The 26,242-nt window shown below is 36.9% G+C and overlaps 1 protein-coding gene and 1 long non-coding RNA gene across 4 annotated transcripts in view; both read left to right on the top strand.

Moving 5' to 3' along the window:
- Wdr7 (WD repeat domain 7) overlaps positions 1-26,242 on the top strand; it is a 359,330-nt gene that overhangs the window by 94,029 nt on the left and 239,059 nt on the right. The window contains exons 15-18 of one of the 3 annotated variants that reach the window (XM_008855377.2): positions 6,055-6,824; positions 8,828-8,916; positions 23,487-23,585; positions 25,956-26,074. In XM_008855377.2, coding sequence (XP_008853599.1) covers positions 6,055-6,824; positions 8,828-8,916; positions 23,487-23,585; positions 25,956-26,074 — 1,077 coding nt within the window. Of the gene's footprint in view, positions 1-6,054; positions 6,825-8,827; positions 8,917-23,435; positions 23,586-25,955; positions 26,075-26,242 lie in introns of all 3 variants that reach the window. The other 2 variants (XM_008855376.2, XM_008855378.2) reach the window with 2 other exon arrangements.
- On the top strand, positions 4,573-5,239 carry LOC115067993. The gene is made up of 2 exons (XR_003847357.1): positions 4,573-4,821; positions 5,065-5,239. It is a non-coding gene; the product is annotated as an uncharacterized LOC115067993 (long non-coding RNA).

The raw sequence follows: 26,242 nt of genomic DNA, 5'->3' as shown, positions 1-26,242 counted from the left end.
TGGTCACCTGAGGTGGAGTTGCTATTTTTGTAGTAGTAGGGCAACACACATCACATTGTTAGGTCCTGTCATTACTTGTTAGGTTTGAGTTCCATGATTGGAACCCAGTTCACCTTTAAACGTCATTCAATTCAGAGAAGTTTATGTAAAGGAGGTAGTGATAACATCTGCTTGAAGACTTCTGTGACTAATATTTGGAAGGTGAGAAACTTGAGATATTTCTTGAAGGATGGATACTGGGAGACTGGAGAAGGAGTGTGGTCCTAGTCTAAACATACAAAGGTCCAAGTGTTTGAAATGATTTGAGAAAGGCTAAGTGATGTGGCATTAGAATTTACTAGGAGTGGTGACTAGAGGTGAAACTGGAGGCATAAGCAACAGTGCCTTCTGGAAGATGTCTTGTGCTTTGCAAAGAAATCTAGATTTTATCCTTGACTTGTAAAATGCTGTGGATGCTTCTGAAGTCAGAAAGAGACTTAGTTGGATGGCATGAAAATGGAGACAGAAAAGAGACCAGTTAAAGGGCTTCATTGCAGTTTTATGACAGGAGAATTGTTTAGCAATTTGAATAATTTTTAAAAGAATTTTATAATGTTCTTTGTTCATTCTACTAGGCACAGTGATAGTTAAAGTTACACAGGATCAGTAAGACATAGCTTTGTCCTGCTTTTGAAACTACCCTATAGAATGCAGGGAAGTATAAGTAATTAAAACAAGAACTATATAATTTATAAAGACATACAAGTATGTGACACATGGTAGATATAAAATGTTAGGGAGCTGGATGCCTTGTCCTTGGGAGAATTAGAGTCCTCATCTTAACTTTAATGAGATACAGTTGACAAAACATATATATATTTAAGGTATACACTGTGATTTGATGTACATATACATTGTAAGTGACAGAATTAATGCCATTGTGGAAGAGAAAGATTTGAAGGAGAATAAAGAAAGATTTGGGTAAAAGGATAACCAAAAGGATATGTATGTGAGGGATCAGAGATAGAGTCCAAGAGCCTGTTTGTTAAAGCTGTACAGAGTTTTAGCAGACTGTAATGGAACTTGAGTTTAGGGCTGAAGGAGTTTGTGTTTTATTCTGGAGCTTTATTTTGTAGTTATGAAAAATCATATATATTGATTACATAAACTTAAATATATAAAAGATGAACAAAATGTTCTATAATTCCATCATAAAAATTACTATTAACATTCTGGCATCATATTTCTTTCTAGTTTATCTTTCCACACTAGATATGTATGCATACCTGCACCCTGGCAAGTATATGCCCATCACACACACACACACACACACACACACACACACACACACACACACACAGAGTATAGTACCAAGTTCACTTATTTGAATGCCTGTGTGTGTGTGTGTGTGTGTGTGTGTGTGTGTGTGTGTATGTATAGTTTTATCTCACTTAAAATGAGAACAGGAGCATTTTTCCATGTAGTTAAATATGCTCAGAAATAATATGTATTTTGGCATATGTTCTCTTATGTAGCCATTATTTTTCTATTATTTATTTAAGTTAGTTCCTATTTAAAGTAATGATTGCTGCTTCACTGAACTATTTATATAAAAATCCTCATCTGTGTTTCTGACTGTTTTAGTGTAGGATCCTAGAAATAAGTACAACACATCAAACAGTACCATCCTCATGAAATCATGAGATAGTTTGCCACATTTCCAAAGACTGGTATTTAAATTCATGCCTGTGGTAGGTGATGTTCACCATACTGTTTTTACTGTTTAATGTCTGCTGATTTCATAAGTGCTGTTTTGTGGTTATTTTAACTGTCTTAGAGAATTAGTTTGAACAGGTTTTCCCTGTTTATTGACTGTATTTCTTCTGGAAGTGCTGCTGCCCTTCCTCTCACCCTTTCCCTTCCTTCCAACCATCTGTCCCTCCTTTCTTTTCTTCTAGCTGTGTAGCTGTGTAGTCTAGGCTGGCCTTGAGCTCACAGTCTTTTGCTTCTCCCAGTGTTGGGACTGTAATCATGTCCTTGACCTTTACAGTTTTTTTTTCCTTTTTCCCTTTCAGTATTCTATTAGTATTTTTCTTATTGAATTAAGAAATACTTGGGAGGGGGTCTGAATATGACCACAATACATTGTATTAAATTTTCAAAGAATCAATAAAAGTATTATTTTTCTGAAAGAAGAAAAAAAGAAATACGTAAAACTGGGCATGGAGGTTCACATCTGTAGTTTCAGTACTTGGGAGGTTTTGGGAAGGATTGTTGTGAATTCAAGGCCAGCCTGGGGTACAGTGAGACAACTCTTCTGAAAAAAACAAGGGCTGGAGCTGGGCATGGTGGGGCACACCTTTAATTTCTTTACTCAGGTAGAAGAGACAGCTGGATCCCTGTTAGATGGAGGCCAGCTTGGTCTATATAACGAATTCCAGTCCAGCTGAGGCTACAGGGAGACAGTGTCACAATAAAGAAAGGGAGGAGAGAGAAGAGAGAGAAGAGGGGAGAAAGAGATAGATAGAGAGAGAGAGAGAGAGAGAGAGAGAGAGAGAGAGAGAGAGAGAGAGAGAGAGAGAGAGACAAAAAAAAAAAACAAAAACAAACAAGAGAGAGAAGCGGGGGAGAGAGAGAGAAAAAAAAAAAAAAAGGAGGAGAAAGAGAAAAGAAAGAGAAGGAAGGAAAAAGAAAGAGAGAGAGAGAGAGAGAGAGAGAGAGAGAGAGAGAGAGAGAGAGAGAGAGAGAGAGAAACAAAAAATAAAAACAAAAACAAGGGCTGGGACATGGCTCAGTGGGTAAAGTGCTTGGATCCCCAGCACTCCCATAAAAATCTGAGTGTGGGCCAGCAAGATGTCTCAGCAGAGAAAGATGCTTGCTGCCAAGGCTGATGACCTAAGTTCAATCTCACCATATGGTGAGAGGAGAGAACCAACTCTTGCAGGTTTTCCTGTGACCTCTACACATGAGCCCATAAAACACACACACACACACGGTCAATATAATTTAACAATTAAAGGAAAAGAAGATGCTGAGTATATGAGCATGTGCCCTGTAATTGTAGCACTGGCAGATGGAGATAGGGGAATACTGGAGGCTCACTGGCCAGTCAGGTTTAGTGAGAGACCCTGTTTGAAAATAAGGTGGAGAGAGACAGCCTGAGAGGGTGGGTTCAGACCTCCATTGGGGTAATGGCTGGGACCTTAGCAGACTGCCAGAGAGTGCCAGGTTCTGGCCTCTCTCTGGCCTACAACTACCAGAGGGCCTGAGAATCCAGGGGACAGCCTGACAGTCCCCGGATCCTGCCTCCACATGGTAGTCCTTTTAATAAGAAGATGCTATACAGCAGTCCCTTCTGCATGAAATAACTACCATAATCACGACTTTGGCTGAGCCTGATAGCTAAACATAGTCACAGTTGGGCTTGCTGACGATTGTACTCATTCATTAAAGATGTGCCAGCAGGGTCACTGGACCCTCACCTGAGCATCCAGCCACTCTTCCCAGCCAACTAGTCCAGCCTTGGAAGACAAAAGGGAAATGAGTAAGAACCCAGTAGAGGGATGCTTTTGGAAGCCCTTGTCAAGGAACTCCAATGGACTCTCATATGAACGTTTGAAAATTGCCCTGTTCTGACTTTTTTTCTAGCTCCCTGTCTAGAACTTGTAATGCTAATTACTCTTGCCTTTACTTCTCCTTCACATCTCCTATTCATGATTCAAGGACTTTCTTCTTCCCTTAGAGACAAGCGTTATGCAATTTGGGAGTCTTTTAGATAGACCCACTGAAGGGGTACTCGAATTGCCTCACCCTGCATCCGTGTTTAGCACGGAAGAAGCCAGAGCAGTTGGTGTCCCTGTTCCCTATTGGCAATTTGGGTAACCCCTTCAGAGGATGGTGTGATAAGACTAAGAGGTAGGAATTGGCTAGGCAGTTAGAGTAAAAAGACCCCAAAGAAATGTAGCCAGTTTCTTGGCTAAAAGTCAAAATGTCCTTGGGCTTGTTAGCATACTCTGTTCCAAGGCCAAAAATGTCAAAAGTATTTGGGAGCTTGTATCTAATCCTTAAAAGGGGAAGCAGTGGGCATGGATTTGATCAAAACACCTTATATACATGTATGAAATTCTCAATAAAGTTTTTGTAAAAATTGAAAAAAAAAAAGAAGGTGGAGAGTGACAGAAGACACCTGATGTCCACCCCTGGCCTCTATACATGCACATAGGGGCACATGGGGACATGAACCCACAAACACACACATACACACCCTAAAGCAAAAGAAAAAAAATTCATGTTGATTATAATTATCAGTTCATTTATGGCACGTTTTATTCCTATTTCTTTCCTTTTTCTTTTTTTGGAGGCAGTGTCTTTTGAGACAGGGTCTCCCTGTAGCCCCAGCTGGCCTGGAACTCACTATGTAGACCAGGCTGGCCTCGATCTCACAGAGATCCACCTGCCTCTGCTTCCCAAGTGCTGGGATTAAAGGAAACACCACTATACCTGGCTTTATTCCTGTTCTTTACTTGGCCTTTTAATCTTTTTTTTTTTTTTTTTTTTTTTTTTTTCAGCAGAGATTTTAAATTCAAGCATGGATGGATTCTGATTTAGTTTTTAGAATTTTGTGTTTTCTGTCTTTTAACAATCCATTGTGGAAATGTCTTGGCAGAAGTGAAGGATTGGATTTGTGCTTCAGAAGGAGGCTGTGACTCTGTGGAGGTGGCTGGAGGAAGGTGAACCGAGGCCTAGTGAAATCCGCCTTTTAGGGCAAAGATGAAGAAAGATCTGAATTTCTGTGACTCCTGATGATTCTGGAGATACAAAAGGTTTAGTGGGAGGTAGGAGGTGAGCACTTGGTGAATTTGAGGTGCTACAGGACATCCAAATATGATTGGAAATCTGACTACAATTTCTTCAGTGCCTGGCCAGAGTGAGGAGCCAGCTGTGTGTAGGCCATGGGTCTGTTGGTGGAAGAAGTTATCACTGGCTGGTGGTGGTGGAGGGGTGAGCATTGGAAGGCTATCAGAGGTACACGGTGTGCTGTTAGCTGTCTTTTTATTCTTGCTTTTTCTTTACACTCTGTCTCAGCAAAAGCAACATCGGATACAGCAAAGATTGTGGAGGAGAAGGACTGATGAGCTGCCATCTGATTAATCTACTGCTTTCAGTAAATTTGGCTCAAGGGGACAGCAGGAAGAGATGAGAGAAACAAGAAGGGCTCTGGTCACGATGCTTTATGGATCTGAAAAAAAAAAAACAAAAACCTGAAAACTGACTAATCCTCTCTGAGCAGCTACCAAATAGCTCCTGAACTAGGGATGGGACCTTGTGCCCACCTTCCTCGTTCCATGCTGGGATTTTGTCTGGCTAGAACTTGGGTGTGACCCCTTGTGTGAGCATAGTCGAGGACAGGTTCCATATCCAAGAGTATTTGGACAACACATATGGGACTCAATGAGGGGAGGGAGAACGTGAAGGTGGGTGGGTAGGGAGGTGGAGGTGGATCTGAGAGGAGTTGGAGCAGGGGCAAATATGACCAAAATACTTGTATGAACTTCTCAAAGTATTAATAAAAATGTTTTTGAAAGGAAAACACATATACATACACAAAGGCTTGAACATGTCTTCATGAAGGGAATTTGGTAATGAGGAAAGGCTGAAGGTAAATGTCAAAGGAAGGATTTGATGGTGTGACTTAAGGATATGCAGCTGTCTTCAACAGATCATTCATCAGATAGAGCAGTAGTTCATTCAGAGCCAGAGTCTGCTCACAAGTCATTGAAACCAATTTTAAAGTGTAAAGAGATGCCGTACTTTAGTAATAAGCTTTTATTAATATATTCTGGGTTTTTAATTAATTGACATGTTTTTTGACTGTTTTAGTATGACGTTCTCCTAATTGTGTAAGCATGTATCTTTTACAATGCTGCTGATTGGCAAAGATACTTTTAATGATCTACAGCCTTAAGACAATGACTTAATATGCATTTTATTTCATTCAGCTATTTGTTGTTCATTAATGAATGTTGAAATGAAACACTTTTAACTGTAACCATCTTTTAAAACTATTTGTTACAGGGGAATTTGCCTAAATATTCTCATAACTCGCTGATGGTTCAAGCAATAAAGACAAACCTAACAGACCCAGACGTCCATGTGCTTTTCTTTGATGTGGAAGCTCTGATTATTCAACTCCTGACTGAGGAAGCCTCTAGGCCGAATACTGCACTTATTTCCCCAGAGAATCTGCAGAAAGCATCTGGCAGTTCAGACAAAGGGGGCTCTTTTCTAACTGGAAAACGAGCGGCAGTTCTCTTCCAACAAGTGAAGGAAACTATCAAAGAGAACATTAAGGAACACCTCCTTGATGAGGAAGAGGAAGATGAGGAGACAATGAGGCAGAGGAGGGAAGAAAGCGATCCTGAATACCGGGCTAGCAAATCCAAGCCACTGACCTTACTAGAATATAATCTCACTATGGACACTGCGAAATTATTCATGTCCTGCCTTCACGCCTGGGGCTTGAATGAAGTTCTAGATGAAGTTTGTCTCGATCGCCTGGGAATGCTGAAACCACACTGCACAGTGTCCTTTGGTCTCTTATCCAGAGGAGGTCATATGTCATTGATGCTTCCTGGTTATAATCAGGCTGCTGGTAAACTGCCACCTGGGAAAGCAGAACTAGGAAGGAAGCTGCCAACAGCTGAGGGAGTAGGAAAGGGGACATACGGAGTGTCTCGAGCAGTCACCACCCAACATCTCCTGTCTATCATATCTTTGGCAAATACTTTAATGAGTATGACCAATGCAACTTTCATTGGTGATCATATGAAGAAGGGCCCAACCAGGTGTGACCATGATAGTTTAATTTTATTCTTAATTTTCAAAGCTGGGAAAAAAGAACCTTACTCTGTTTTCCTTATTGTTGATTGCTCTTTTACTTGTTTTTGGTTTTGTACACTTTCATCATTTTAGTGTCACATCAGCATTTCACTATAAAATTGTAAAATACACATCTCCAAAATGCCTAGTTGAAAACATAATGAAATTATATCAATGGGGGCAGGAGATCGCTCTGCAATTATGAACATTTATTGCTCTTGCAGAGGACCAGAGATTGGTTCCCAGCACCCATTTAAGGCAGCTCACAACTGCTTGTAACTCCACTTTCAGGGGATCCGGCACCCCCTGTTCTGGACTCCATGGGAACCTACACACATGTACATATACCCACACAAAGATACACACAGTTACACATAATTATAAAGTAAAATAAGTCTTAAGAATTATATCAATATTGTACACCTGTAGATATACTTAGCGGCTATTTAAAAAGAAGAATGTTAGAGTTGGGCTAACTTGAGTAAATATTATCTGAGTGCTGGCTGTGATGGCACATGCCTTTAATCCCAGCAGAGGCAGGAGTATCTCTGTGAGTTCAAGGCCAACCTGGTCTGCATAGTGAGTTTCAGACCAGATATGGCTACAGGGAGACGCTGTCTCAAAAAAGCCTGTGTGTGTGTGTGTGTGTGTGTGTGTGAAATCTGAAAACTGATGGAAGCTTGAATTGACATTCAGTTCAAAATCTGTATTTGGTCAAAATGTTTCTCATAATTAATATGGAATGAATGAATGATATATTCAATGATTGGCTTTGGAATTTGGCAATATAGTCAAATTTGCAGTAGTTAAGCCTGGCACAGTGGCACATGCCTTTACTCCTAGCACTAGGGAGACAGGTGCAGGCAGATACAACCCTGTGAGATCCAGGTCAGCTTGCGATGGTCAAGATAGGGAGTTCCAGGCCATCTGGGGCTACATAGTGAGACTCTATCTAAAATAAATAAATAATAAAAAAATAAAAAAATGCAGAGTGATATTTTAATGTTTTTAGAATACTTAGCTTGGATGCAATTTGCCATTTTCCCAAAGTTATGAAGATAACTTTTATTGTGCTCTCTTGAAAGTTGATCATATCACATTTACTTTTAACCTAACAAATACTTAGATAGCACTTACTTTGTATCAAGATTTGTTGTCATGCTTTATAAAAACCCAGTACCTGGGGCTGGGTAGATGTCTCAGTCCTTAAAAGCATTGGCTGCTTTTGCAGAGGACCAGGGTTTGGCTCCTAGCACCCTCATAGTGACTAACAACCATCCATTACTCCAGCTCCAAGGGATCTGACTCCCTCTTGTGGTCTCTGTGGACTTCACACACATACAGGTGCACATACATACATGAGGCAAAACACTCATATACATAATGTAAAAATAAATAATTAATTTTAAAGCAACTCAATATCCTTAACCCTGTAAAATAGATAATTTTATATAGAAGGTAGTAGAGCCAGAATTCAAGCAGAGACAGTCTGTCTCGAGGGTCCAAGATTTCTTTATACTTTACTGATATATATGATACATATATTAATTGTGGTTGAGTACTTAAATATTGTTCCATGAATTTATTTAGCTAATATAATGGGGTAATTGAAATACCAGCGTGCTAATATTGAAGAAGAGATGGCTAATGATTTTTATCTGTCAGTTGTAATTCATTGGAGTGCTCATAAATATTTCTTGGGCTAAATATAAAAATTTTATTTTCTACTTGATAGCTATGTAATTATCTTACCAAAATTTGAAATGGACAATGTAAGTATACAACTTTTAAAATGAACATTTTTTTCATTGAAAATGAAAAATGTAAGTTGAAAATGTGTGTATATTTCTTTGTGTTCCATTAGAATGTAGAAAATATTTTAAATAGTTCTAGAATTAGGAAATTGTAAATATATGTATGTATATATATATATATATTTTTTTTTTTTTTCCTCTTTTTCTTTTTAAAGGCCACCAAAACCAGGCACCCCAGATCTTTCTAAGGCAAAGGGTTCCCCTCCAACTTCCAGTAATATTGTGCAAGGACAGATTAAACAAGGTAAATTTAAATCTTATTAAGTAATTGACATGACATTTCAGCTCTAGAAACAGAGGAGGCAAAGCTAATGTATAATCATAATATTTTGTTTGTCTCAGATTGTTAAAAGAGAGAAAAGTTGTTATATTCCAGATGTAAATATGGATAATTAAGATGTCAGTTAAAAATAAATCAGATTTATTTAGAAATTGATAACTGAGCATATTTCAGATAATGTTATTATATGATCTTTGGCTTAATTTTTATGTATTAGAACCACCTTAACTTGACAACACTAGTGTTTTAATTGTGTGTGTCTTGAGTTTAAAAGTTATACCTATTTTTAAACTACACTTAGGAATGTTTGAATTCATAGTTTTATACTATAGCTAGTTATTTGCTAGTGGTTTATACATTGTCATTCATAAGTTTAAATGCTTATTGAACGATTCATTTTATTTAAATCATGACATACTATAACTTTCTAAGCATGAAAGTTTTGTTTTTCATTAGGGAATAGGAGGGAAGAAAGGTTGAATTTCTTTTCCTATTTTTAGCGATCCTAAAAATTTCTGAGAGTTAATCAGTTTATATACTTAAATACTGCTAAAAGTGTCTTCTATAGCTCTTTACTACTGACAGATGGGCTAATCAAGACTGTTGTCAAATACCTTGTGCTTAGGTAACTGTCTTGGTGAAGAGTTAATGCTCACTCTCGCAGAATATGATAGAGAGTAGCAAAAAAATAACCAGGAGCTGGATTGATGAAGGCCCTGCTTCATATTGGTGACATGTTGGAGTTTTAATTCTCCCTTAAATTATTTTGTTTTAAATTTTATTTATTTATTTTTATTTTATATGTGTGTTTTGCCTGTGTATATGTAAATGCACCCATGTATACAATGTCTGGTGAGACACGAAGAGGGCATCAGATGCCCTGGAACTGGAGTCATGGATGGTTTTTAGCTGCCCTGTGGGTGCTGGGAACTGAACTCCAGGTCCTCTGTAAGATCAACAAGTGTTCCAAACCACGGAAGTGTTTCTAACCCCTGAGACATCTCTCCAGCCTCTGCTTGTTTGTTTTAATTTTAATGTTAAGTTTGAAAGAGAGTAGTTCTACAAGGTTTGTTAGATAAACAGTTTTTCAACTTTATATTTGCAATTTTCTTTCCCTAGGATAATTTTTCCTTTCCCTTTTAGCTGGTTAGTTATTGCTTTACATACTTAAATGATATGCTTGATCTTTAGACAATAATAAACACTGTCCCCTGTCTGCTTCCACATTCTGCCATTCTTCTCCTTCCTTTTTAATTCTTCATTTCTCTTTTTATAAAATTTTATTTATGTTATTTGTGTGTATGTATGTGCCTGCATGTTTGTATGTGCACCACATGGATGCAGTGCCCATGAAGGCCAAATGAGGTTATCAGATCACCTGGAACTAGAGATACAGGCAGTATTGAGGCACTTGATATGGGTACTGGGAACTGAGTCCAGGTCCTCTGCAAGATCAGCACATGCTCTTAAGCACTGAGCCGTCTCTTCAGTCCCTAATCCTTATTTTCTAATAATTTCTCTTCTTATTCCTCTGTCCATTAATTAAGCTATATTATCACTTTGTGACAGTTTATATTAAGCTTTTAAAAATCATATAGTAGTTGCAGTTAGATAGCTTATACTATGTGTAAAATACAATATATATATATGTACATACAGAACTGTACATACAACTTGGGGATTTTTATAAACTGAGCACTCTCGTTAATGCACCCTGTAGTAGTAACATGACCACCACGACAGCATCCTCTGTATTTCCTACCAGCCACTGTACCATCCTCTCCCAAAGGTACTGCAGGTTGAGCATCTCTCATCTAGAATTCTGAGGTATGAAATGTTTGAGAATCTGAAACTTGAGCATCTCCAAGATGCCAGAAGTGAAAAATGCTACACCTGACCCCATGTTATGAGTTATATTCATAACATATCAGAACTAAAAATATCAGGCAAAAGAATAAGTTGTATCTGAAATAGATACATTTTCTGTTTAGACTCGATATCCCCAAGATATTGCAACATATATGTTAAAATATTCCAAAATTAGGAAAATTGTTATATATATATTCAGGTTTTATTTTTGTTTTTCTTAATTCTCATTGAGTGAACTTTCTGACACATTTATCAGGCAAAAAGTTATAGACTTGAAATTCTCTCTGCTATTTTGTTTCTGTTAATTCATTTTTTATATTTTTGTTTCTTTTCCAGATCATTATGTCTAGTAGGTAACAATTTTATGTATCTTCTCTAACAACCCGCTGGGTTGCATTGATTGCTGTGCTTTCTAATTCATTGATTTTTCTTTGTTTGATTATTATCCTATTGCTCTTTTTTAAATTAGCTCGTATCTTTTTAGTTTGTTTATGTACATATGTAATTGTGTGTGTGTGTGTGTGTGTGTGTGTGTTGGGGAGGCGCGTGTATGTTCTTCTGGAGACCAAAGAACACCTTGCAGGAGTCAGCTCTGTTTGCGCCATGTGCTTCTGGAGATCAAACTCAGGTCAGCATGTTTGGTGGCAGGTGCCTTTACCTGCTGAGCCATCTCATCAGCCCATTTTTTTTTTCCTTTTTTTCAGTGTGTAATTTTCATTGAATTTTTGTGCATATCATATAATGCATCTTAATCATATTTAGACCCCTCCCCTATCTGTTTCCCCCCATAGCCCACCCACAAGATTTCATGCATTCTGTCATATATGTTAAGGCCTATTAAGTTAAGTTTGTGTACCCAGATGTCCCTCGATGTGTTTATCCACTGGAACCTGGTTGACATATCTAGCATCACTCCTTTAAAGAAGACCAACTCTCCCTCACCCAGCAGTGGTCAGCTGCTAATAGTTTCTCAGCTAAGGTTGGAGCTTGCTGCTGCCGATTTTCCCAGCACTATGCTGTGCTTCATCTGATTGAGTTTGCATGGGTCTTTTGTATGCTGTCACCATTGCTGTAAGTTCATATGAGCAAGTTCCCAGAAGCTTGGAAAAATCTGTTTCCTTGTGGTCATGTACTACCCCTGGCTCTTAGAGTCATTCTGCTCTTCTTCTGAAAAGGTCCCTGAGCCCTGTAAGGTTGAACCTGAGGTTGTTGACACGAGACCGTTCTTTTCTTTACTTTTTTATTTTCTTTATTTAAGTTTTGTTTTGTTTTTGAGACAGGGTCTCCTTGTAGCTGGCCTATGTAGACCAGGCTGGCCTCAATCTCACAGAGATCTATCTGTTGGCCTCTGCCTCCTAAGTGCTGGGATTTAAGGCATGCACCACCACACCCAGCCTGAGACTGTTCTTTTCTAATATGGGAATTCAGTACTAAAATTTCCCCCTAAATATTGCTTTGCTTTCAACTCTCACATTTTAGTATGTTGTGCTTTTTTTTTTTATCAATAGATGATTTAGTATGAGTTATTTTTTTTAACATTTCAAGATTTTCTAAGAATCTATCTAGTTTCTAATTTGTATTCAAGTAACCTGACTTGTATGATTTTAATTATTTATAGTTTTCCAATTGATTGTATTTACTTATTTAAAAATAATTATGCATATTTGTGGTTTATATTTACATTTATTAATTTGTCTATGGGTGATGTGTAGATGTGCTATGGGGCAGATGGAGAGGTCAAGGAACAACTTGCAGGACTCAGTACTCACCTTTCTTCATGTGGGTCCTTGGGATCGAACTCAAATCTTCAGTCTTGGTGGCATATGCCTTTGCTAGCTGAGCCATCTTGCTGGCCTAGGACTTTTTTTTTTCTCTTTTGTGTTTTGATTCCACTTCTATTGTAAGTTTGCATTTAAGCAGTCTTTTTTTTTTCTTCAGTGTCTAACCTATTATTCTTCTTATCCTTTTTTTAATTCGTCCTATATTAATGTATTTTTCATCTTTGGCATTATGATATATGTTTACATAATTTTGTCCTGGGTTATTTTTTGTTTCTTGACTCTACCTAACTTTAAATGTATGGATTGCAGTTATAACTGTTTTAGAGGTCTTATCTAATAATTGTGGTACTTTACTAGCTTGATTTAGTTTTAATTATTCTCATTATGGATTATGTTTTCCTTAATCCTTGATTTTAATCCTTGATTAAGATGGAAGATGCTTAAATTTTGTCAGACTGAATACTAGATTTTTTTTATTCTTGTAAACTGAGCTTTGTTTTTGAATGTAATTATGCAAGAAACAATTTGACTATTTTCTAGTCTTTTTTCCCTTTTATTATTTGAGAATTTCATACATATGTATATTATGTTTGATAAATCTGGCTTCCATTCCCTCACCTTTGATTCCTCCCCCCCACTTTTCCCTCCTTTCATGCATGCTCTTTTTTAAAATAAAAATAAATAAAAACAAAACCACAGAGTTCACTTAGTTCTGCCTATAATGAATGAGTGTAGGACCATCTACTGGTATATGGGTAGCCCAGGGGCACATCCCTCTAGAAAATGGGTTCTCCCTCCCCAGCAGTCATGAATCCCCAGCTTCTCAGATCAAGATCAACCATAAGCTCCTCCCCCATCCACACTGGAATTTTGGCTGACTTGATCTTGTGCAGATCTTGTGCATGCAGTCACAGCTGCTGTGAGTATATGCATGCAACAGCTCTGTCATGTCTCTAAATACTGTTTTGCTGTAGATGTCTGCTATCTCTGGCTCTTACATTCTTTCTACCTCCTCTTTCACAGTGATCCCTGAAGACTGGGGAAAGGAGATATAGAATAGATGGTGTGCTGCATAGCTTTAGTGTCAACTTGACACACCTGGGTTGAGGGAGCCTCAACTGGGGAATTGTCTCCATAGGACTGGCCTGTGGCCATGCCTGTGGGACATCTTCTTGACTGTTGAGTGATGTGGGAGGGCCCTGCCTACTGTGGATGGTGCCACCTCTGGCCAGTTGCGCCTGCGTTGCATAAGAAAGCAGGCAGAGCAGGGGCCAGGGAGCAAGCCAGTAATCAGAGTTTCTCCATGGCCTGTGCTCTAGCTCCTGCCTCCAGGTTCCTGCCCTGAATTCCTACCTTGGGCTCCCTAATGAACTGTGACCTGGGAGATGTAAGATAAAATAAACCCTCTCCTCCCCAGGTTGGTATTGGTCAGAGTATTTTGTCACAACAATGGAGAAACAAACTAGGACAGATGGGAATGGTCAATGATCAACCATCTATTCTGGTAGAAAGCATAGCACCTTCTAGCACTATGACACCATGAATGGTCAGTAGAGAAGAAGCTTTGAAGTCAGTACCAGCCAAATTTCTCCTTGTTCTACAACTTATGTATGCAGTGTCTTCAGCAATAAATAGAGTCTTACTGTCAAGTTCTGATGGGTAACCAAGAGCAGGTTATCTTCAGTAACAGGGTCTTACCATTAGGTTCTGAAGGGTAACCAAGAGCAACCATTAAGTTCTGAAGGGTAACCAAGAGCAATGGCAATAGCTGGTAATGTTTGGGTGGGTTATGGGACTTCACTGACCGACAACTCCAAAAGAGGTCATCCATTCCTGGCTCTGGACTTATTTGATAGTGTGGTGTCTCGGAGAGACATTATCTCCTCTGTTATAGGTTATAGGGTAGCTCAATTTAAACTCCTTTTTTTTTTTGTATGTATGTGTATATATTTTAGGAAGCTTCTATAGTAGTTGGTTTCCATATGACATTTTAGAAGGCCTTTAATACTTCTTATTGCTCCCCATACTCCATCCTCTATCCTGCCTTCCCAACCCCTTATAACATTTCTTGTTCTGTTATTACCCTTTCCCCCTTCATACCACCTGTGCTCTATCCCACTTCCTTTGGAATCTATGCCCTCCCCTCGAATGGCTTTCTTTCCTGACTTCTATGGATACTCTAATTTAAATATACATAACTCTATTTGCAAAGCTAGCATCCACGTATGAGAGAACATGCAGTGTTTATTTCTCTGGGTCTGGGTTACGTCTCTCAGAATGATTATTTCCAGCTCTATCCATTTACCTGTGAATTTCCTAATTTCACTTTTATTTACAGCTGAATACTCCATTGTGTATATGTACCACATTTTCATTATCAGTTCATCAGGTGATGGGCATCAGGGCTGTTTCAATTTACTGGCTGTTGTGATTAGAGCTGCAGTGAGCATGGATGAGCCAGGATCTCTGTAGTAGGTAGGATGTAGCATCCTCTGGGAATATGCTGGAGCGTGTAAGCTAGATCAGGGAGTAAGTATATTTTGACTTTCTTGAGGACCCTCTTCGCCGATTCCCATAGTGGCTGCACTAGCTTGCGCTTCTGCCGATGGTGAATAAGTATTTCCCTTTCCCCATAAGCACACCAGCATTTGTCATCATTTTTTTGTTTTTGATCTTAGCTGTACTTACTGGAGTAAGACTTCAGCCTTAGCATGTTTCCTCTCTCTGTTCTTTACAGTTTAGCTGCCCAGTTTTCCTGAGACTCCCAGCATTGTCTCCCCAACTGGACTCCTCAGTTCCCCTCCCTGTATCTTGACATAGAAACTCTGTTAAGTGAATAAAATAAGCCAATCATAGGGTTCACTTTGTTGCTATGTCTCAGACCTTTATTGCCTGATGCCCCAGTGGCTTAAAAACCATCAAGTTATTTGCCTTTTTTTTTAAAAAAACTATTTTGGCAGAACTGTAAATTTATTTTCTGTTACTGCATTATGATCAGAAGTGGAAATTACTTTCCCTTTATTTAAAAATGTGCTAAATCTACTATTACTTAATAAAGTTAAATTCTTTATGTTCTCTGGAGTTTTAATATTTTTAGAGCATTATTATAGAAAGTAAGACCAGGCTCACATAGGTAAGTGGCTTGTTTAAGGTATGACTAATAATGGTTTGGTTAGGGCACAACCAGCACCTTTTAACTTCATATCTTGTGCTTTTACTCTGATGGTACCAGTATATATTTCTGAATCCACTGAAGATGTCTTCTACAATACAGATGACACATCATAGAGGCCATGATTCTCTTGATTTTGTTAGCTAACAACTTTATTTAATATCTTGTTAAGGACATTGTTGGTTGTTGTGATCATCATCTTCTTTATTATCATTCTGAACAATTGGTGTTGCCTCTAGAATTATAGTTTCTCCCCTGTATAATCATTGTAGATAGAAATATTCAGTACAATTCGTGATTTGTTCATGGTGCATTGTATGTTCTCACTGTTACGGTATTGGGTTTGCTCATCCAGTAAAGCCTGAGAATTTCACATTGGAACATATTAATACTGGTCTTGTAAGAAAAGCATTGAGTTTCAAGAACAAAAGGCACTGGAAGCTGAGACTTTTTCTGTTCTTTTTTTTTTTTGTCTTTTTTTTGAATCAGGGTCTCCCTGTAGCCCCAGCTGGCCTAGTACTCACTATGTAGACCAGGCTGGCCTTGAACTCCCAGGTTCTCAGAGATCCCTGCCCGCCTCTGCCTCCCAAGTGCTAGGATTATAGGCATGTACCACTATGCCTGGTGAGACTTTTTCTAAAGCCTTTAAGACAATAAATTCAGGAATTTCCATTTGGAAAACCAGAGTGCTTTGTCTTTGAAAGGAAATGAAGTTCAGACATCTCTTCTGAGAAGCAGATACATAGCAAAGTACTTCCAGGTGGCATTATGAAACCTACTTCCCACTTTAATGATGAAGTAGATATTTAATATAATTATTTCTCCAACAAATGTTTGTTAAGCATATTTTGTCTCCTAACAACTTTGTCTCTGTTAGAGAGATTAGTTTTTGCTGTGTAGTGAGTAGTTTGAAGGTTAACACATGAACATAAACAACCAATTTCATGTTAGTAGTGGAAGGAGCCAGCGGGGAGAGGCCTCAGAGTTCTCAGGGATTTCAGCCACTGCATCTATATCTTTGCCCTGATTTTTCTTACACTGACTTTCCTTTTCTGACTCCTGCAGCAGGGGCTTTGATTGTTGGTGAGCCCTTTACAATGTGCTGTCATTTAGTTGTCGTGCTACAAAATAATATTTTATGAAATTAAGAATTTAGCTGAGGATTAGACCTTTTGCAGAAATTTGGATTTGAGAATAAAGATGTTATAGATAGGTTAGCCTGTGTAATGTTCCCTAAACAATGGTAGCCCTTTCATTGGTAAATAATTTCTTTATAGGAGCTCTCTTTTGTCTGATAATGGACTCATTAATTCATTGTTTGTCAGCAGTTAATTTACTATCATTTGTTTATGGATAGGGAGAGAACTTATTAGATATTCAGTTTTGCAGTCTATGAAATATCCTACTTGAGAAAGGGATAGGGGATTTCAGACAACCAATTTTATAGTGATAGAACCCAAAATCTACTCATGCTTTAGGGTCTTTAATACCCTGGCATGCTGGATTTCTGTTTGTTAAAGTCACTGCAGAAACCTGTAGTCTGTATCTCCAGTACTTGTTTTTTTTTCTGTATTTTTAGTATAATATTTCTATTCAGTGGGAAGTTTACAAGCAAATCAACCAATTGGAGAACTTAAGGTTATATTATGTTCTTTGCAAATTTATTTTCAGAAATAGGTTCAGTTTATATCATCTAACCTGAGAGATGAGAAGCAGTCCTTGTGAAAATTTCTCAGGAAACATTTACACAAGTTAAGCAGTCGCTCATCACACTGTCCTTTTCCAGGATCTGCAGCAAATATCTGGACTCAGCCAAGTATTGAATGGATATAAATCACTGAATATATCTGAGAAACTGTTAAAATTTTGTGTTTGAACTTAAGTGCCATTCTTTTTTTTTTTTTTTTTTAAATTGATGTATTACCGTTAATATGCTGTGGAAGTTTAAAAGAAAGGGATTTTTTGTTTGTTTGTTTCACTGATTTATCGTAAGTAATTGGTACAGTAGCTGATTTACAGAGGGAGCTCAGTAAATATCTGTTGACAAATGAATCTGTATGTACCTCTAATGTTTCTAGAGTAAATATATCAGTAACTAGGTACCGCAGCTAGAGGAACAAAATAAACCCTGCCTTCAAGGAGAGCTTCTACCTACTGGAGGCACGCCAGAGGTGTACAGTTTTTTGATACTGTTTTAGTAGGGCTATTTGCTTTCTACTAGACTTTGAGTGCTTTGCCTCTCTTGTGCTTTGTCTGTTCTTTGTATCTTTATATGCTTATTCAATACCTGTTACAAAGAATTAAGCAGCTACCAAGTGTTGATCTAAGGGAAGTGGGAAGTTTTAACAGCCTTTGTATAAATTTATCTTCGCTATAATGAATTGTTTCTCCCTAGTTCTTGGTCTTAAAGAGCTCATTTATTTATTTTGGATGTTAGTAATGAAGGTCTTTTACAATTTTTTTCTTTCAAGTTGTAGTTATAGGCCAAGAAAAATCACTATCATATTTGAATTTATTCCAATTCTGATGTGGTCTAGTGGTGATTCAGAGATTAAGTAGTTCTACTATATTTTTTAAGCATTATGAACACATTGACGTGTTGTTGCCTTGATGTATATGCTGTCTGTCACAATGCCATTTTGGGGCTGTTAGTTCATTATGAAATGGTAGGTGTTTATCTTTTCTGTGGCCTGAAATTTTACACACCCAATTTTCATTAGTTATTTACATAATTCTTTCATAGATTTTAAGGATGTCCTTTTTTCCCAATAACATTTGACAGTTCAGTTATTTATTAACTTCTAAGTGCTCCATGTTGGAGTGGTCCAGCTAGTCATAAATCTATCATTTAAGTGAGCTTTTCCTATAGTTTTGATCAAGCATTATGATTAATAAAGTTGTTCTTTGAGTAGGTGATTTAATTTGAGCATATCATACATTGTTCTGTGGTTTTTATCTATTCTCTACAACAATGGATGATAATAATTATGACCATAATTTCCAAGATCACAGCAATTACTTCTTAGGACAGGGATTTATTTATGATCTGCAGTGTCTGGAAATACTGTCACAAAATCCACAAAACTCCAGCTTTGTGTAAGTAGTATATTTAAGTCATCATGCTTGCTATGGCAACACGTGTATTGTATCTGAAGTTAGCATAGCTGCTGACATACTTGCTTTTTTTTGCCATTCATTTCCAAACTGTCAAATACATAAATGAATTTGTGACATTTTTAGCCATTCATAGTCTTGAAAAAATAATTTACTGAGTACCTAGTCTCATGAAGGCATTGAAAGACATGTTTTATCAAAGTAGATATGTAAGTCAAGGAAAAAAAAAAAGACATGGATCCCTTTAAACTGGGGTCTATTGAGAAGAGGAAGGGAGGCTACCTGGTGATGGTAACTTGAAGTCTCAGGCTAGTCATGTAGCTGATAGGAGCAAGGACCTTTGTGATTTAGTATTTCTGGACACTGGATAGCATGTTTGGGGGAACAATAAACTTAGTCTGTGGAAAATCACTGACCACTGTTTTATTTCTGAGTCCAGTGGTGAAATGCTACAGGACCCTGTTATAGTAGTGTCCAGATACTTAATCTTTATGGTTACTATATGTATATTCATGATGGTTAGATTTATCAATATATATAGCTTTTCATCATCCCTTCTGTATTAGGGCATATCATTGAATGGGAATTTTTCATGACAAAAAGCATTAGAAAGACAATTTAGAGTTAGTTTTCTTGCTATTACTGCATTCATAGCAAAGGTACGTCATGAATGGTGACAACTGTGAAGGGCATATTCTGGCTAATCAAATGGGATATTGCATTATTTAGTTTTTTTTCCCTCTTATTTCTTTTTGAAAAAGGGTATTATGCAGACCAGGCTGCCTCTAAGTTGTTATGTACCAAAGATGATCCTATGCTCCTGATCTCTCTTACCTCTGCCTCCCACCTGCCGGGATAGCAGTCATGTACCACAACTCCCAAGTACTAATACTTAGTTTTGTACTTCAGTGTGACATTAGGAAAAAGGTAGTGAAAACAAAATTAATGAATTCTCTTGATACTTCATGTTGATTTAAAGATGACTAGAATGTTTGTCTACATTAAGCTTGCAGAAAATCAATGACTTCAGATAAACTTGTAAAACGGCAAAGGTAGCTTTAAGCTATCTGCACTAGATGCCAGACCTGGTGTAGAGTACTGCTGTGCTACATGGTAGTCAGTCTGCAAAAGTTCCTTATTTCTTTCCTTTTTTGTTTTCTTTATTAGGGTTTTGTTTTGCTTTGTTTTTTGCTTTTTGTTTTCTTTTTTGGTCTTTTTGAAACAGGGTCCTCCTGTAGCCCCAGCTAGCCTTGAACTCTGTGTAGACTAGGCTGGCCTCTAACTTACAAAGATATGCCTGCCCCTGCCTCTCAAATGCTGGGATTAAAGGTGTGCACCCCCATGCCCAGCTCTGTTTTTTGTTTTTTTGAGACAGGGTCTCACTGTGTAATCCCAAATGGCCTGATATGTAGACCATCCCAGGCTAGACTTGATTTCACAGCAATCCATCTGTATCTGCAGTGCTGGGATTAAAGGCATGTGCAATCATGCCTGTCAGAAGTTCCTAATTTCCAATGATTTTTATATTTCCCCTTTCTTCCTCTCTCCTTCTCCTCTGCTCCATCTCCCCATTCTCCCATTCCCCATGTCCTCATCATGATCTGCATGCAGCATTTTAGCTAAAGTCACTCATGTTAAGTAATTTTATCTTTTCCAATGTTAAGCTTTGAAAAACTTCAGCATTTATTTCACTTTCTACTTTTATTTAGATCTTTCCTTTTTTTCCTGTGAAAAATATAGGCATTTATATACTGTTAAGGCTAATGAGGTTTAGACTAATTTGCAAAGAGCACTTGACATTCAAAATGTTAATCTTCTGCCATATGCATGCTTTTCATATCCCAGTGAGACTAGGGAAAAAGGAGAGTTCAAGCTCAATTTCAAATAAAAACTAAGAAAAAATTGTTCAAAACCAGAAAGCATAGCTATTATAATGTTGAATACAAATTTTTATGCTATCTGAAGGAAAACTGGGGCAAATATTTACCGGAATATTTTTGTTGCACAAGTTTGTTGTCATCTATCTTTTCATGGGTGAATAAGCAATTGAAGAGGCTCTGAACTGCGAGAGAACTCTCTTAAGCACCCTCCCTGGCAAAATGACAGAACTATGTCTCTTTAGTCACCTTATCATCCTTTAAGAGAAGGAAAGCCAGAGGTGACAGAGCAGCCTTTCTGCTTGAAGAAGGCATGTGCTTAATTATGATTTATACTGTGGATTTTCAATATTCAGATACATGGAACTTTTCAGGTTTATTATATATCATTAAACTCTGAGCATTTTACTTTTGAGTGATTTTCTTTCTGATTTCTGTTACTGGTTTTTCTATATGTAGATAGTTCTAAAATCTGAGATAAAGTTTAATTTCTCAATGAACTGTGAAAGTAGTTCTAGATTTGCCATTCTAGTTGTAGGGTAATGTGAGTTAAAACAGTTTTGGGGGTGGTGTTGATACAGAGATTGTTAAAGTCTAGTAAATCTGATTCCTAAATCTCTATTACTTCACTTTTAGCACCCATAGGATTTATTAAAGGGTAAATATAAATGACTCTTTCTATGTGAAATGTCATTTAAACATGACTCAAAAATATATTACCAAGAATTTATTTTTTCTCCTGTTAATAATAGTTATGGGAGTTGAACCTCATTAAGTCATAGTATATCTATGCTAACCGTTTTTCCAGTAGTATTTCTAATTTCTTTTCACATTTATACATTGAGAAACCATCATGGTTTAATTCCACTTATTTGACTTAGCTGGGTAGCCTACTTACTACTAAACTTTCTAATTTATGTTTGAGTTCCTCATCCTCTCATTCTAATGTATTTATAAAAACAGGGTGAAGTCAAACAGAGTTAAAACAGCTTTTCTAGAGATTAGAATGTGAAAAAGGGACTTAGAGGAAAGGAGAATGTTGACAGGGTGGAAGGTAGCTAGGGATGTTAGGGAGTAAGAGTAATCAGAATGTTTATATACATGTGTAAAATTGTCAGGGGCACATTTAATCAAAATCACAATAAATATTTTAAAAGTTGAGATCATAGAAAAGTTTGAACTATTAGATTCCACAGAGAAAGTTTCTAAACATTGGTGGCATGAAATTCAAAGCTGTAAAGGGATGAGATGAAAATGTACCCTTGCCGCCTGTGGTGCCAGCTTTTTGCATGGGAAAGTGAAGATTTTCTAGGTCGTAGTAACTGAATTTGTGATTAAATATAGTGAAGAGAAATGAAAAATAAAATTATTCAGTGAAATATTCTTGCATATTTAACCCTTGGTGTAATAAAATAATACTTGCTATTCTTTTGCAAGATTACTTTATAGTGGAGTTCTTAGATCTTATAACATACACAATTAAAGGCAACTTTTTCATAAGTGTAATACAAAATAATCATAATTTCATAAGGAACAAAACCCAAATCTATCATAATAGAAAAATACTACTGTTTCCCAGACATGTGAAGGAGATGATAGAGTTTATGGAATTAAATGTTGCTTTCTGGTTACTGTTCATGGACTTCTTTTAGTTCTACTGTTCTCCTCACACGTGCCTGATTGACATTATGATGCATTCGTGTGGAAATTATGAAAAAGTTGTTTTCATGCAGCTGTCCTATCATCACAAAAGAACTTCACTGCATGAAAAGCAAACATATCATTCAGCAGACAATGCCTAATCTGTTCAGGAGCCCAAACCTATTGCTGCTCAATGACAAAAGAAAGGAGAGGGATTAATTTGAAGATGCTTGTGCATGACATATGTTAATTTCTCCATAGGAAGGAAGTGTCAAATGGTGACCTCTAAATCTTAACATTGACCTCCAGTTGTAGAATGTGTGTGCCATACGGTCCTTTGGCTTTTTCATATGATAATTTAAACTGAAACATTTTCCTGGCAGCAACTTTCTTGTGGGGGGTGGGGGAGGAGTTGGCTCATCTGTTGTATAAGAATAAAAGTCATATTTTTCTAGTGTATATAGCCTTATTTCAAATATTTTTTAAACTGTGAGTGAAACTGTATTGTAATTATTCTCAGAAGAGTTAAACTTAATGGGCTGTATATGTTCTTTACAAATTGGTTTATTTTAAACTGAGTTTTTATACAAGTGTAGAAGATGGAACTATTACTGAGTTGTTTTGAGGTATTTTAAAATAGTTTAGAAATAATGTTAGAGAATAATTGTTAGGAAGATATAATCAGCAATGGGAAAACCAGCATAAAAGTTTTCGCCATGTGATATAAAGTCTGGATTTCATTATTGAGAATTCTTTATACCTTGTCACTTTTTAATTATTGCTTTCAATGTTTTAGACTTATTTTTTTTGCAAGGTTTGACATATCATCCATCTATAATATTAATAAAGATCTTGACTTTAAGAGCAAGTTGAACTATATTGTGATTACTATTCAAGAAAATGCAGCCTTCTCTGCTATAATTTTTAATGGACATGCCCTTCTGGTTAAAACATCATTTTTTAGTTATACGTTCACTATATTTTGCTAACTTTGTTTTCATTCTTCACTAATACTGAGCTTTTTTTCAGAAACTGCTGTACCTCAAATCTGTCCTCTTTCTTTCCATTCTCCTCTGCAAGTTGCTGCACCTGTCGTTTCTGCTCGGTCTGCTGCTGATCACTCTGGCTCTGACTCTGCTTCTACTCCTGCTTTACATACCTGTTTCTTAGTAAATGAAGGTATTCTCTCTCAACTTTCTAACAACTTCCTTTCAATCTGTGCTTTATCCTAATAGACACGTTCTTTTTATATGATTTGTACATCCATCCTGTTTATTTTCTATGAGGTCTTGAATTTCCCATTTTATGACTTTATTTGCCAACCTCAATGCCAATAGCCAAAAATGTGACGTGCCCCTGCCTAGCATAAGGCGTGGCTGCTGTCATAGAGTGCTGGTAGAGGAGTGCAGAGATGATAACCTGAGTGTGCTAAAGCTGAATTGTGCCATAGTGCATTTTGCCATGTGATCTATGACATTGGCCCAGTAAACTTGATTTCCATGTAGCATTAGTCTATGACAGTCGTACTGTACTGTCTTTACACAGCTGCATGTCCTAGTAAGAGAGAGATATGAGTGAGTCTGTTAATTTACATTTTCATTGGAAAAATTTTCAGGTTGAATATATAGACTGTTAGGAATTCACCTTTCCTATTCCTATTTCTGCTTTAGGCAAAAACAAATCCATAATTTTAGTTATTAGATTTAGTTGGACCATCATATCCTTTCTGTTGTAGAGTTGCACAATGCAAAAAAGTTTTGGGACTCTGCAGATGAGAGTGAAATCTGCAAGCCTTTGCTCTTTGAGCCCACCTCGCATTATTTATAACACCGAGAAACAAAACCAAATTTGTCAATACTGCATTCTATCGACTTTCTCCAATATGGTCTCAGCCTTTACGAGTTTGTATAGTCTTTACATAGTTTGTAAGGAGAAACTGTGCAAAATCTAAAATATTATTCAGAATGATTCTGATACATTGTCAAAAACCAGTATTACAGGTCCATTCAAGTAGAAGGAATGTTAGACTGCGGTAAAGTACAGAAACCATGTTAAAGCAGCACTCCTTGGGAAAGAAAACATCGAACTTAAAACTGTAATTTCATTGTTTGTTTGGTTTCCCTGTCATAGAATTATACTGAAGTTTGTCTGTGAAGACTACATTTTAGATACGTTAGTTTGAATAACTGTTAAACCATTGTGAAAAATAATTATTTGTTAGTTAAAAATATGCTGTCAGGCTTTGGTGAGAGACGTCATACTATTAAAATTTAGCTCATACATAGTTCAATGTAGCATACCTATGAAACATTAAGAAATGATATTAGTATATGTCTATCTACATATATCCATGCATTATAAATAAATTATAATAGAAAAGGTGTATTTATCACCTGAATTAATATCACTACATATTTATTATCAGTTGATGAATGTTTCTCTAATGAATGGATGAATCTTTAAGTAGGTGACTTTTCTGTCTCTGTTTCATTCTCTTTTTAACAATTCAGTAATCACTTTATGTTTTATCCAGGGTTTTTGTTATTAATTTAGAAGACTACAGTTCAAATTCTTTGAAAACTCTGACTTCATAAATTCCTATGCTCACAGATAATACATTGTAAATGATAGTAAATGTTTTCATCCATTCTTGATTGCTTTTCTGTAGATGTTATCCTCCGTAGAAAATGTCAATTACTAGAACTAATAATGGCTTCAGACATAATTTGAAAAGATGAGGCATTCATGTATATAGAGAAATACTTTGGACACTTTTAAAATAGGGAAGAAATGACTCAGAATGTCTGTATACTAGTACAGTGGTATACAGCATGTATCTTTCTCATACAGTTAGATTTCAGACTGTGAATTAGAATTTTGGAAAAGATAACCTTTAATCCTGTGAGTTGGAATCAGTAATATTTAAGACTTTGTAAATTTTGGATGGTCAGGTTTTAATTTTGTGGAATGTGTGCTTTCATACTCCCTCTAAAAATAGGCACAATGAGGATTGTGATAAGTATCTGATTCGTTTAGTAGGAAGGGAGGTTGCTATCTTAAAGCCTTCTGACAAAGGATGGAAGACCCCTCTTTTGGCTGATGTGTTGGTAGCATTCAACTGTCTGTGGTTAAGGGATGGGAACCTGTGGCGAATATCTGAGAAATGCCCTTTAAATGGCAGTAGGTTCACATATGTAGCTCTTAGCATGTGTTTATTTCTGTCCTTTCCCATCTACTGATATGTTTTGTTTTGGAAAAATCTTTTTATAGATGTGTTTTCCTTGGTAATTTAGCTAACCGTTTTGTGAAATATTGTTTTTATCTGTTAAAAATCTTTAGGCTTCTTATAGGTTACCAAATAAATGATTGAAAGTTGAAATGTTTCATATCATTTTTATATATAATAATATTAAACTAAAATCATTTATAACATAATTCATGGGCCTTCCTGTTTTGTTTTTGTTTTCAGTAAGTGTACATGAATAAACACTTTGTATTTAGGGAATACCAAGATGTTTAAAGTATTTTTGATATGCCACCTTCTGACAGGATGGAGTCAGTTAGCTGCTATGCACTGTGTCATGCTGCCAGACCTGCTGGGGTTGGATAAATTTAGGCCTCCACTTCTGGAGATGCTAGCTCGAAGATGGCAAGATCGATGCTTGGAGGTAATGTTGAAGCAATAAGAAAGATAACAAAAATGTTAAAGAAAAAAAAAGCTTAGTGAAATTTCAAACAAAATGGTTAGTGTTTGTCTCATTATCTTTATATACTTAAGTATTGGATTCCATAGAGATTATGTACTCACATGAAAAGATATATATATGTATATATAC

The sequence above is a fragment of the Nannospalax galili genome, unplaced genomic scaffold (genome assembly GCF_000622305.1).
Source record: "Nannospalax galili isolate Female #2095 unplaced genomic scaffold, S.galili_v1.0 scaffold567, whole genome shotgun sequence".
Taxonomy (NCBI): domain Eukaryota; kingdom Metazoa; phylum Chordata; class Mammalia; order Rodentia; family Spalacidae; genus Nannospalax; species Nannospalax galili.
Note: the sequence above shows the minus strand (reverse complement) of the source record. Positions and strands in the feature narration are given on the sequence as shown.